The following is a 13,884-nucleotide window of genomic DNA, read 5'->3' on the forward strand; positions in this document are numbered from 1 at the left end:
GACCATTGTACTACCACATGGATCCAAGAGGAGGTCATCCATGGATTTGGTAAGCATGCAACGTGTGTAATGTGTGTGTGTTTTAAAAAAGGACTATAAAATCATTTTTTGAAGAATTCCAGCTCTGGACTGACCCGTTAGGGCCTGGTTAATGTTATGGCAGTGGAACCCCTACACTGTGTGTCTCCCTGCTAGTTTATCAGCATTCATTTCCCTGGCTGGTTAAGATTGGTGCTGGTTATAGAAAAAAAACCCATGTAGGATTTTCCCTCTTTTTTTTTCCCATGCGAGACCAGGCTGAATGATCCAGAGCTGTTTATGGTTTTGTGGTGGATGGACCCACACATTTTAATGAATTTAGCTCTTTACATACATTTTGACCTAATGGAGCCTTTACAGTTATCTGTGCAGGCTTCTCCCAAACTCGCCTGCTACAAGTACTGTAGATTTATTGTTTTGGTGGATCTGCCATTGTTTTTCAGTCATATGCATTTAAAACCGAGTCTTAGTGAAAGTGCAGATTGTATTCTTGTCAACGTGAAAGTATTGATGGTTCGTCTAAACTGGTCAAAATATAGTAAGTACTTTGTATGTATTTGAGCAATTTTCAACCCATTCACTTTTAGTGATACTTTGTTTTGGTTCATGGTAGGATATTTAGAGTGTGCCAAAGAGCTAGTGTGATGGCTAACTCATGGGATACTTAAAACAATCAAAAGGTGCAGCTACTATCATTAAGGGTGGCCTATGTTTTAAGCTGTATCATTTAAAAATTTTTGGACATAACTATGTACTTTGGTCTAAACTAAAGGCAACAACATCTCTATATTTATATGTTGATTTTCCATTTACCGTCTGTACTTAAAGCACATTTGTATCCACTTTAAAATAAAACCATATACAAATGACACACAACGAAAGAACAAAGAATTCTGCCACTAAAATATGTATGCCACAAAGACAAAATAAAAATAATATGCTGAAGTATGCAAATCTCATGGGTAACTTTTCTTTCTGTTTTAGTTTCGGATACTTAAAGTTTCACAAAAAAGAAACTTATGAAAAATGATGATTTATTTCTGCAACTGCTTTATTTATAAAAATTCTTTATCCAATACCTTTCTGCTTGCCAGTATATCTGCAGATTGGTTATACTGATCCTAAGCTGTTAGCATTAAAAATACGGGTACATGATAAAATGTTTTGTTAAACTGCAGAACCTCATCTCTTTTTTCAATAGATGCCACATGGACAATGTTCTGAAAAGTGTCAGGATGGATACAGAAAAGCACCAATGGGAGGACACCATGCATGCTGCTATGACTGTGTGCCGTGCTCAGAAGGAGAAATATCCAATAAGTCTGGTATATGTACAATATTTTACTAATTTGTTTTGGAATTAGAAGCAAAGGAAATAATATGTGATTTCACATCAAACTGTAATCAGCATCAGCACCTTGTAACCTTATGTTATGTGATACTGATCTGTCCTCATACACATACCCTCAATATGCCTGAATAAGCTTGGCATGAATGGGCCACCGGGTCTCATGTGACTCTGTATAAGATGAGCTTCTTTTTTTCCTGCAAATGCATCTTGCATCCTAATGTGATGCAACTAAGAGCGTCAGGAGGCTACACTGATGAAGGTGATATGAGACACTTGTATTTATGTGTGACTGAGGGCCATAATCAGGTTGGATCACAATGCTGTGTTCGCATACAACCGGCCACTGGGAATATATGCTAATTAATGCATTTGCAATGCCATCATAGCACAAGATGCAGTTGCCTAGCCCTACATAATGCCACCCCCTTACCCTCTTCTCACATCCATAGTAATGTGCAAGTATGCAAAATCATTGGTAACATTGAGTAACATCGGAGCTGCATGCACACTTGTGGTTGACATGACCCTGCTGCAGAAGTTGATAAACTTCCTGCATGCAGTCAGTACTCATACTGTGTATGGTTTCTCTGTGAATAACTTATGCATGCCCCTGCAATGGCATTCAAAGCACTGACACGCCTGTGTTCGCACGACCACCCCTTGTCACCACTAACAAACGGTACTTCCTGTCAATCACTGAGTGATGGGTCTGCATACTGCCTGCAATTGCATTCCCCATCACAGTGCCTGGTTCACGCATGTGCACTGCATTTTATACACATGCAAAGATTGCAAACATTGGCCGGTTGCGTGTGAACGCAGCATTGCGGTCCAACCTGAATCAGGCCCCCGAGTCTGTAAATGAAACACAATAGAACTTGGCATGGAAAATAGCAGGGGCGGCTTCATTGTAGTACAGTACTTCATATATAGTTTCAGACTTAGGGTCTGTTTCTGCAGCGATCACAAGTTCAACTAGGTATGCAGATTGAGCGATTTTTAGCCATTGTTCATGCATATAAGCCACTATGTGCATGCGTTTAGATCATGCTGCGATTATGCACACACAGAGGAATCCATTCTATAGTGAATGACAGGCTGTGAGCAATTGGGAGTTGTGATGGGGGAGTGGTCTGAAAAACTCATGTGGGCCTGAACGTTTGAAAGCTGTTGCCTAGGTGTGCATAACTCAGCCACTGCAAATGCATACGCAGCTTGAGAGTTCACTGCATGCAAAGAGACTTGTAGTGTTTGTGTTTGGTCAGACCTGCTGTAAATGCTACATGAATGGTCGATGTTTGTCAATGGTACCGATGTTTATAAAGAAGAACAACAGTGGATGGATATGATAAATCAGAAGCTGTGACCACAATTGCGATCCATACTGAATCTGGCCCTTAGTTGCCCACAGATATCAAATTAATTAGTGCAGTCTCCTGGTGCATCTTAGTCACATTACATTGCGAATAAATGCAATTTTAGTTGAAAAAGATACCAAATGCTAGCAGGGTCGCACCCGATGAGGAGCGCCGAGGGGGGCTGTTTGGTGCTACTTCAGCAATAATGTATGAGGACGCTTCTGTATATTATAGCCAGTATCATTAAAACTCCAAACACAGCCTGATTCTGAGTTGTGCACATTAGGCCTGATTCTGAGATGTGCACATTAGGCCTGATTCTGAGTTGTGCACATTAGCCTGATTCTGAGTTGTGCACATTAGGCCTGATTCTGAGTTGTATATATTATGCCTGATTCTGAATTCTGCCGACTAGGCCTTATTCTGATCTGTTAACCCTACAACTGCTGCTCCAGGAGTGTGGGAAATAGTTCTAGGTCTGATTTTTCCTAGGGTGTAGATCCTGCATGCTCATACATACTGTATATAACATTCACCAAGAGAAATAGGACACAATAACATCATAGGAGTAAATTAAATAAGCTCCATGACTGGTCGATACTGATATCACTGCTGTGTTTGGCAATTATTTACAACTCAGAAATTTAGACAAACTCTGGTGAGAAATCATGAAACTCTCATAAAACATAGGTGAAAACACAAATAGAAATAAATACATCATCAGCCAAACATGCAGATTCTTTTCATAGCCAGGAATACAACACGGGTATTTACCAAGAATCATGATTATAATCACGGGTATAATTTTAGCAAACTTGGTCCTAACAAAAAGTTTTATATAGACTACCTCCTGAGCATGCTTGGGTGTGTTTGGCTGTGGTCAGACACAGGGAACTTGGGTAGAAACATGATCTGATACACCCTAAAAAAACACAAATCAGTAAATCACAATTCTTGGTAAATTTGAGTGTTTCAGCTGGCAATAGTCTCCTATATATGGTAGAGGCCAAGAGACTGCACATATTTCTGCCACAGCCAGTATAACAAAACATAATCTTATTAGGGATGAATATCAGCACTTTTTAATTTGGGGTCATATACTGACATATGTCTTCAATCCGCTGATAAAGGTGGATTGATAGTTTTAAAAAAATTGTCAGATTATAAGGAAGAAATTGTTTGACAATTGTCTGATGAAGGGTTTTATTGCTCTTTAACTTTAGATCCCACAATGATTCTTATCTGAGGAAATCTCTGCTATACTACAGAAGGTAGTAGATAGTGATATGAATCTCCCAAACCCTATATCAGGGTATGATTCTCTTCATAATTTGCACAAGTGTTTAGCACGTCCTCCAGGACATCACATTTTTGCAGCACATTGTTCGCTTTTATTACAAGTATCTGTATATTTGGATGCCCTATTGTAGCCGTGCATTGTAATTCATCAGAAGTATTTACTGGAAATAAATTCTCTATTAAACAAACCAGAAGCATTATAAGTTATTCTGGCTGGTTCCATTTTGAGTAGTATTGACATCAAGTCTATACACTGTTATTCCTTACAGTGATGGTTTGCATGTATTCCACTTATTGCTGAAAGATAACCTGTTCTATACTGGTCCAAATGTAGGTTTGGTAGTGGAATCGTTGAATTTATTTTTAATTTTATCTTTTTTTATTACGATGGCAGTTTTTAGTTACAGGTATCAGGGTGTGTGATGAGGTCCAGTGTGCCCCATCGTAATCCAATGCATATATGTTTGTAGCCAAGCAAGACATTTTTTCTCCAGTTCGAGATATCTTCTTAAACATTTTTTTAATCTAGATATTTTGATGACCTGCTATTAATATAGATGTGATCAAGAGATGAGTTTACCTCTATTTTAGAAGGGCACAACTCTTCCTCTAGTCGTATCACATTTACTTACTGTATTGATTCAGTGACGTTTAACTTTCTGGATGAATTTATTACATTAAGGTATAAGAAAATTATTACTGGCTTATTCAGTAAATCTACTGTAAGAAATACTCTACAACATGCCAGCAGTTTTCAACCAAAACCTTTCAAATTTGGCCTAACCTACTTGCAGCTTTTATGTGCAACACCATCTGTAGTGGTGATCTGGCGGCAAAAGATTAAGTAGATTTCATGATAGTAAACTTTGTGTCACAACCCTGGCTAGTTTTTACCTTTCACCTTGAGACTTACCTCTGCCAGCTGTTTCATGGATCTGTGTATGCAATTCGCCTGGGAGATCTGCTCTAACTCATACTGGCTGTAACAATTCTGTGTGTGCATTTGGACTGTGCTTTCCTTTCCACAGTGATTCTTCACCTGGGCCCTCCTCTGTCTGTGAACACTGCTAGCCTAGATTGAAATCGCATGTGTAGTTCTGACTCTCATTACTGCAGAGATGATTGCTCCATCTGCATGTTGTGCCCTCCACCACACAGAGTGCTACTACCAGACCACCTGACCATATCCACCAATTCCTACCAGACCCAGGGTATATACATCCTCCTCTGATAGCATTCTGGGCCTGAACATCTCTTTACTTCCCGTGGTGTACAGATTGTGCTATATCTGTTTCTCTGTGTACTAGTGTATCCCAGGCTCTTGCTGGCAGCAACCCCTGGTGCATCTGGAAAACCTGCTGGTTCTCAGACCAGTCATCCTGCTTACAGCAATAACTGGCAAATCCAGAAATCCTGCTTACAGCAATACCTGGCATATCCAGAAATCCTGCTAAAAGCAATACCTAGCAAATCCAGAAATCCTGCTCACAGCAATACCTGGCATACCCAGAAAACCTGCTGGTCCTCAGACCAGTTCATCTAGCTGTCCTGATAATAGCTACACCTGGCGCATTTGGAAATCCTACTGGTTCACACCATTGAACCAGCCATCCTTTGGAGTCCGGTTTACCTGCCGGTCCTATCCAGTGATAATCCTGTCATCCTCCATTACAGCTGGAGTCCAGTTATTCTCTGGTCCTAACTGGAGTTAGAGTCGTCCTCCATTATACCTGGAGTCCAGTTATCTACCCATTCTCCATATGGTTTCCCAGATGCATCATGTAGCTCCCGTGCTAATATCATTCTCCATACAGCTTCCCAGCCACATCAAGTAGCTCCCATGCTACCATCATTCTCCTTACGGCTTCCCAGCCGCACCGAGTAGCTCCCATGCTACCATCATTCTCCTTACGGCTTCCCAGCCGCACCAAGTAGCTCCCATGCAACCACCATTCTCCATACAGCTTCCTAGCCACATCACATATCTTCCATGCTGCCATCATTCTCCTTATGGCTTCCCAGCCACACCAAGTCTACCAACTGGTACCTCGTCCAGCTCAGCAAGCTTTCCTGCCTGTCCCAGTCTGGTTATTCCAAGTTTCCTACTGGGCCCACTCCAATGTTTCAAATTTCTAGTTCTTGTCATTTATCATCAAAGGCAGTTCTCACTGCTACACAATTCATATGCAATAGAGCTATTAATGTCATCCATGATTCCAGTCAAGCCGGTCTCCGCTGAATCCAATTCATCACCTGAGTCAGGTAATTCCCAAACACCAATTGTGACAGTATGTTCAGGCCCAATGATGGTGGAGGATCAAGCACAAAATACTGTACCAAGTGCTTTCCATGACCTGCTCACTCACTTGGATTCACAGGAGACAGTACAGCATCAAGTGCTACAGCTTCTGCAAATTCTGACTAATCGGCTTGATAATATCAAATCATACCTGAACCCCTAACTACGATTCATCAACTGCTGGAACAGCTACAAGCAACAACCATTCTGGTTCCATCCCGGATTCTATCTGTTCCGGTCCCATCCCGGATTATGTCTGTTTCGGTCCCATGCCGGATTCTGCCTGTTCCGGTTCCAGCCCAGATTCTGCCTGTTCTGGTTCCGTCCCAGATCCTGCTTGTTCCAGTCCCAGCCCAGATTCTGCCTGTTCCGGTCCCAGCCCAGATTCCGCCTGTTTCGGTGCCAGTCTGGATTCTGCCTGTTTCAGTCCCAGTACGAATTCTGCCTGTTCCGGTCCCATCCTGGATTCTATCCATTCTGGTCCCTGCCCGGATTCTACCTGTTCTGGTCCCAGCCCGGATTCTACCCATTGAGGTCCCAGCCCGGATTCTACCCATTCCGGTCCCAGCCCAGATTCTACCCATTCCAGTCCCAGCCCGGATTCTACCTGTTCCGGTCCCAGCCCAGATTCTTCCTAGTCCAGTCCGAGTCCGGATTCTGCCCATCCTGGTCCCAGCCCAGATTCTGCCAGCTCCGGTCCCAGCCCAGATTCTGCTTGTCCCAGCAGGGGACTCCACTAAGTAACCACAGGAGGGGTGTCTAAATCACTGATCCCAGGAGGGGTCTCAAGTCTTGCACCCCAGGAAGGGGTTTCAAGTCTTGCACCCCTGGAAGGGGTTTCAAGTCTGGCACCCCAGGAAGGGATTTCAAGTTTTGTTCCCCAGGATGGGATTTTAAGTCTCATACTCCAAGAGGGGGTTTAAAGTTCCATTCCCCAGGACGGGATGTCTAGTCTCATACCCCAGGAGGGGGTTTCAAGTTTAGCACCCCAAGAGCGGGTTTTAGGTTCCAGTTCTCAGGGAGAAGTATCATTTTGTACTACTAATCCTGATCATGGGTCCTGTTCAGCATCTACTGAGAATTTTGTTCCAGTGGACGACAATCTCTGTAGACTGTTCTCAACTTTGATTGTTGATGCTACTGTCTCTAGCTCCTCTGGACCCCTTCCAGTTCCATCAATTGGTCCAAATACTGAACATCTGTCAGCTTCAGTTATTTCAATCCCCCATCAATCAGAGCATCCTCAAGTTTCCACCAGCCCTGCACCTGAATGTGCTCCACAATCCTCAAACACAAAGGATTTGTCAGATACTCCAGCATGCATTTATTTTGATGTGGACTTATCACAATACTATGCATTAATGAAACAATACTCTGCCATCATGGAAACAGATCTAACCTGTGGTATCACTCCTACCAACATCGCTAAGTTCTTTCTCATTTTCTTTAGAGGTAAGGCATTGGACTGGGCCAATCCACTCATTGAGTCCAAAGATCCAATGCTTCTAAATATATTTCAGTTAAGTTGTTATCAAAGAATTTGGTCCTAACCCTGTAAAACAAAATTCTAGCAAAGTTTCCAGTTCCAAAATTTTGTTGAAGCAGACTGTGTGTTCTACCAAGTATTCATCCTCTGCTCAGTCCTCCACTCCCCTGAAGTCCAAACAAGGTCAAGTTTTCAAGGGCCAGCATGCCAAATTCCAAGCATCCAAGGAAAGCACAACTATGGAATCAGCATCCCTGATCATGAGATGTGCACCCTCCTCCTTGTCACCTTCGTACAACTGTACCTCCCAAAATACAGACTCTGACAAAGTTTCTAATAAGATATGGTCACCATCTGATCTTATGCTCCTATATACCGCTTGTATGGTAAAGAATGAAACACTCAGAGAGAAGAGGTCTCAAAGGACCTTTAGGAACCAACCGTTTAACACCATCAGAACTGGTCATGTTTTGCTTAGTTCCTCCCAGGAGTCCTATCAGTCTGCAAGCAATACTAATTCTTGCATTCTACCTTTAGATACTGACTCGGAATCTGAGTTCGATCACACATATGATAATTATCCATTTAATGATGACCATCTGTCGTTTGACCCTGTCCTTCCCAGTCACGTATTTCCTCAGGGGTTGCCCATGAAAGCTACAGCTTTCCGGGGGAGACGATCATCTTTCTACCCAAGATACCAGCAAAATAATGCCGGTTCTACATCTTCTCATACCAAATCTTTGTGTACTACATTTCCAGAAGAGTGTCATAATTTTGGGATTACTAAAGACTTCCTAGGTGGTGAAGGTTCCACCTGTAGTGAGGAAGAATGGTCTACTTACTCTGAGAATGGAGATGTCTGAAGAGATGTTTTCAAGAGTTATGGTATCTCTGTTTTTAAAGCTTCTAGAATGTCATGTTTGGAAGAAAGTTTTCCAGGTTTCCTGGTGTCTATTTTTTTCATGATCTCTTTGTATTTATTTGGGTGTTTAGAGTCCACCCATAAAGAGGGGGGTACTGCCACAACCCTGGCTAGCTTTTACCTTTCAGCTAGAGACTTACCTCTGCCAGCTGCTCCATGGATCTGTGTGTGCAATTTTCCTGGGAGATGTGCTCTAAGTCATACTGGCTGCAACACTTCTGTGTGTGCATTTTAACAGTGCTTTCCTTTCCACAGTGATTCTTCACCTGGGACCTCCTCTGTCTGTGAACGCTGCTAGCCTTGATTGAAATTTCAGGTGTAGTTCTGACTCTCAGTACTGCAGAGATGATTGCTCCCTCTGCATGTTGGGCTCTCCACCACTCAGAGTGCTACTACCAGACCTATTCACCAATTCCTACCAGACCCAGGGAATATACATCCTCCTCTGATAGTGTTCTGGGCCTGAACATCTTGTTACTTCCGTGGTGTACTGATTGTGCTATATCTGTTTCTCTGTGTACTATTGTATCCCAGGCTCCTGCTGGCAGCAATCCCTGGTGCATGTGGAAAACCTGCTGGTTCTCAGACCAGTAATCCTGCTTACAGCAATATCTGGCAAATCCATAAATCTTGCTTAAAGCAATACCTGGAATATCCAGAAATCCTGTTTACAGCAATACCTGGCATATCCAGAAATCCTGCTAGCAGCAATACATGCAAATCCAGAAATCCTGCTCACAGCAATACCTGGCATACCCAGTAAACTGGCTGGTTACAAGACCAGTTCATCTAGCAGTCCTACTAATAGCTACGCCTGGCGCATTTGGAAATCCTACTGGTTCACAACATTGAATTAGCTGTTCTCCAATTACGTGGAGTCCAGATTACCTGCCAGTCCTCTCTGGTGATAATCCAGTAGTCCTCCATTACAGCGGGAGTCCAGTTAAACTCCAATCCTAACCAGAGTTACAGTTGTCCTCCATTATACATTGAGTCAAGTTATCTACCCATTCTTCACATGGCTTCCCAGCTGCACCAAGTAGCTCCCATGCTACCACAATTTTCCATACTGCTTCCCAGCCACATCAAGTAGCTCCCGTGCTACCACCATTCTTCATATGGTTTCCCAGATACATCAAGTAGCTCCCGTGCTACCATCATTCTTCTTACGGCTTCCCAGCTGCACCAAGTAGTTGCTGTGCTACCACCATTCTCCTTACAGCTTCCCAGCTGCACCAAGTCTACCAACTGATACCCCATCCAGCTCAGCAAGCCTTCCTGCCGGTCCCAGTCTGAGCCGCACCAAGTCTACCAACAGGTACCCTGTCCAGCTCAGCAAGCCTTCCTACCAATCCCCGTCTGGTTTCTCCAAGTTTCCTACTGGTCCCACTCCAATGTTTCAAGTTTCTAGTTCCTGTCATTTATCATCAAAGGCAGTTCTCACTGCTACACAATTCTAATGCAATAGAGCTATTAATATCATCCATGATTCCAGTCAAGCTGGTCTCTACTGAATCCAGTTCATCACCTGAGTCAGGTAATTCCCAGATACCAATTGTGACACTTTGTTGTCAGGGGTTTAAAATATCATGATCTTCAAGCCTCAAAAAACAGAGTGCATTGCCACATAATGAATTTCTTAATGCAGCTCTTTAGATTCCAAAGTCTAACCACATACTGTACCTTGTATTAAACATTTTAATCCTGCTATCACTCACATTAGATTCAGTTCGGGGTTTATGGTCTATTCTAAAATGTGAAAATGATTTGAAATTACAGGAGATTGACATCATGTCCTGCTAGCCGGGGATAAAAGATATGCAATTATTTTATGAAGACAGATGTTCTGAATCTAGGGAGAGAACAGTATCAGATATTTCATCTGAATTCTAATAGAAAAGACTTCTGTTGGTGCTGTTTATTATGTTCCTTGAACAAAATAAAAATTATGTTTAGGTCAGTTTGTGTTTGAGCATGCTGATGTTTAAGCCATGCACCTATTTGAATGGCTGTATCTGTGACTAGAACCCTAATCACAAAACAAAAGAAATCTGGAGCCATTTTTCAGAGAATTAGTTTAAACAAAGATCAATAGGCTCTCCTCTATAGACATATTTGTTGAGGCATGTAGATGATCTCTAAGGGTGGGAGGGTATTTCAGATCAGAGTTTCTATGTCCACAACATTAGATTATGATCAGACCAATCCATTGCTTTGTGGAGAATAAGCACTGATCTACAATGAGAACGAGAGAAAGAATTATGTAATGGTAAAATCTCAACCTCTTGAGTCAAATTGTCTAACGCATCATAAAGGTTAAATTCTGCCAATAGCCTATGAAATGCTAGAGAGGAGGCAGCTGTAGTCTGAGGATAATGACCAGGAAACAGGTGGAATTTGTCTAATTTAGGATTGAGAACAAGATCAGAGTATTCCAGAAAAAGGAGTTTGCCCCATCTTATCTTTGAATTTTCAAAATGACATCTCTGAAAAAAGACATCTGATTACAATTGTGAGCACAAAATAATTCTATCTTAACCTATTAATCCTCCCATTACTTCTATATAGTTAGCCTCAAGTTTAAGGATGACAAATGACAGGCCACTGACAAAGTAGTTTAAAGTATATTGTTGGTCCTTAAAGACCATAGTTCCCAGTTAAGAGAAGTGAGTCTCCTGCAAGTCTACTACAGTGAATCAGCCATATGTTTTTGAAGAGTAGATAGCCCCAACATACTGTACATTTATTAGGGAAATCAACCCCTTAACATTTAGTGAGTAAAAATTAAAGTCTGATAATATAGTAGTAGTAGTAGTAGTAGTAGTAGTAGTAGTAGTAGTAGTAGTAGTAGTAGTAGTAGTAATAATATTTACAAAGCACCAGAATATGTATACAGTGTTGCACAATTAGGGTTAGAACATAAGATAAAATAATACACTTGTTGTGGTTAAAATAACAGACCAGTAAGGGATACTTGCACACAATATGAGCTTTTACCTCATATTTAACAATATGTCAACATTTTGAGTAACAAAGGAGTAATACATATATTCTGCAATGTGTGGTATATGAGGTCGTAATGGCAAATGTTTAAAATAATTATATCCATTAATGTAGAGATGTAAAGAGCAAATGAAAGAAATGAGTAGAGAGAAAGGTAACAATGTAAGGAGAGATAGAGATCTGAGAATAAAATTGAAGATAAATAATATTTACATTTTTCACTTTTTTTTTCAATAGACAATAAAAATTGTGTGAAATGCAGCAACACTGAATGGCCAAATGATGCAAGAAACCAATGTATTTCCAAGATTCAAGAGTTTCTTTCATATGAAATGGAAATAACGTCTGTGTTTTCTGCCATAGCCATATTATTTTCTGTTATAATCATAATCATAATTGGAATATTTATTTCCTTTTGGAACAGCCAAATTGTCAGAGCTAATAACCGGAACCTCAGCTTTACTCTCCTCATATCTCTAAAGTTAAGTTTACTTTGTGTATTTCTTTTCCTTGGTCATCCAGAGCATATAACCTGCATGTTGCGCCAAGTCTGCTTTGGAACTATATTTACTACTGCTGTGTCTTCTGTACTGGCTAAGACCATCATGGTTTGCATCGCTTTTAAGGCCACAAGACCTGGAAGCTACTGGAGAAAATGGATGGTAGTCAAACTACCAAATTCTTTACTGATGGTCTGCTCATCTGTCCAGGTCCTGAATGGTGTACTTTGGATGTCAGTTTCTCCTCCATTTCAAGAATTTGACATGGACACTTATGCTAAGAAGATCATCATCCAATGTAATGAGGGTTCTGTGTTGGCCTTTTATTTCATGTTGGGTTACATCGGGTTCCTGGCAGCTGTGAGCTTTGTTCTGGCTTTCATGGTTAGGACATTACCAGACATCTATAATGAGGCCAAATACATCACATTCAGCATGCTGCTATTCTGCAGTGTTTGGGTCTGTGCCATCCCAGCCTATCTGAGCAGTAAGGGCAAAAACACTGTAATTGTAGAGGTGTTTGCTATATTAGCTTCATGTATTGGAATTGTATTCTGTATATTTTTCCCTAAATGCTACTATATACTGATGAGATCCGAAATAAACAAAAAAGAACTAATTATCCATAGGAAAAAAAATAATAAGATCTGATGTTCTGTAATATGATAGAGACAACTCAAGACAAGGGGCCTAAAGATTAGTATTCAACATTAGCTTAAAGTGTGTTTAAAAGAAGCACATGCTAAAGTCTCAGATTTTTGTACATATGCTGATCCATGTACATCTTGGGATCCATATGCTCTGCTCTTTTAGCTGATTTTTACCAAGCACAAAAATGGAACATTTATGTTTAGATGTAAAGCTGGAAATATGTTTGTTTCTCAAAGAGATGCATATGGTTTATTACATCAGGCACATTTACATCTAGGTATCATTTTATACCTAAATTTACATCTAAGCCTGCCCAAGACCGAAATGTGCCTACAGAATCAGTTTTGCTCAATAAAGAATAAACACTACTCACACTTACTAACGTATATTAATGCTTTTTACACTTACACTTTATATTGTTGCTGTATGGCCACATTTACCTTATTATATGTTTGAGAACCAGGTCAGAATTGCTTAGCTATGTAAAATTCAAACCTTTTTAAATCACCATCATTGGTCTCATAAGCATGCGAGTTATTGTCTATAACACATCACATGGGCACTATGTTTTTTAACCAGGATCTATTAATTTAATATTTGTTATCCAGTACTAAACTTTTGGTAATTGTTAAAATGTCCTTATATTAAAATAGGAAACTTATTAAATCTGTTTATTTGCAAAGGTGTCAGTGATAAATTTAGTTACTTCCTCTGTGTATTACCATTGCCAATGTTATGTTATTTTCCCCATCTACAACCATGAAAAATTTTGCAACTATTACCCCCTCTTTAGCTACATTATTATCCTTTATTTATATGAAGTCACAAGGGATCCGCAGCACCTTACAAAGTAAAAATACAGAATGAGCAAGACAAGAAACAAAGAAACAATTTACATTGCAGGACAAGGACAAGTTTGCATACATTGGTACATCAGCAGTCATACTAACCAAATAGGTAGTAGGGTGGCAGA

At 40.7% G+C, this 13,884-nt stretch overlaps 1 protein-coding gene across 1 annotated transcript; it reads left to right on the forward strand.

Annotated features, from left to right (window-relative positions):
• The first annotated feature begins 1,240 nt into the window (after window positions 1–1,240).
• On the forward strand, window positions 1,241–12,911 carry LOC148479266 (vomeronasal type-2 receptor 26-like). Its single transcript, XM_088454683.1, has 2 exons — window positions 1,241–1,364; window positions 11,998–12,911. Exons 1-2 carry the CDS (start codon window positions 1,241–1,243, stop codon window positions 12,909–12,911), a joined length of 1,038 nt encoding a protein of 345 aa, XP_088310809.1.
• The last annotated feature ends 973 nt before the right edge of the window (window positions 12,912–13,884 follow it).

This window comes from Taudactylus pleione, unplaced genomic scaffold (assembly GCF_031769625.1).
Source record: "Taudactylus pleione unplaced genomic scaffold, aTauple2 ptg000627l, whole genome shotgun sequence".
Lineage (NCBI taxonomy): Eukaryota > Metazoa > Chordata > Amphibia > Anura > Myobatrachidae > Taudactylus > Taudactylus pleione.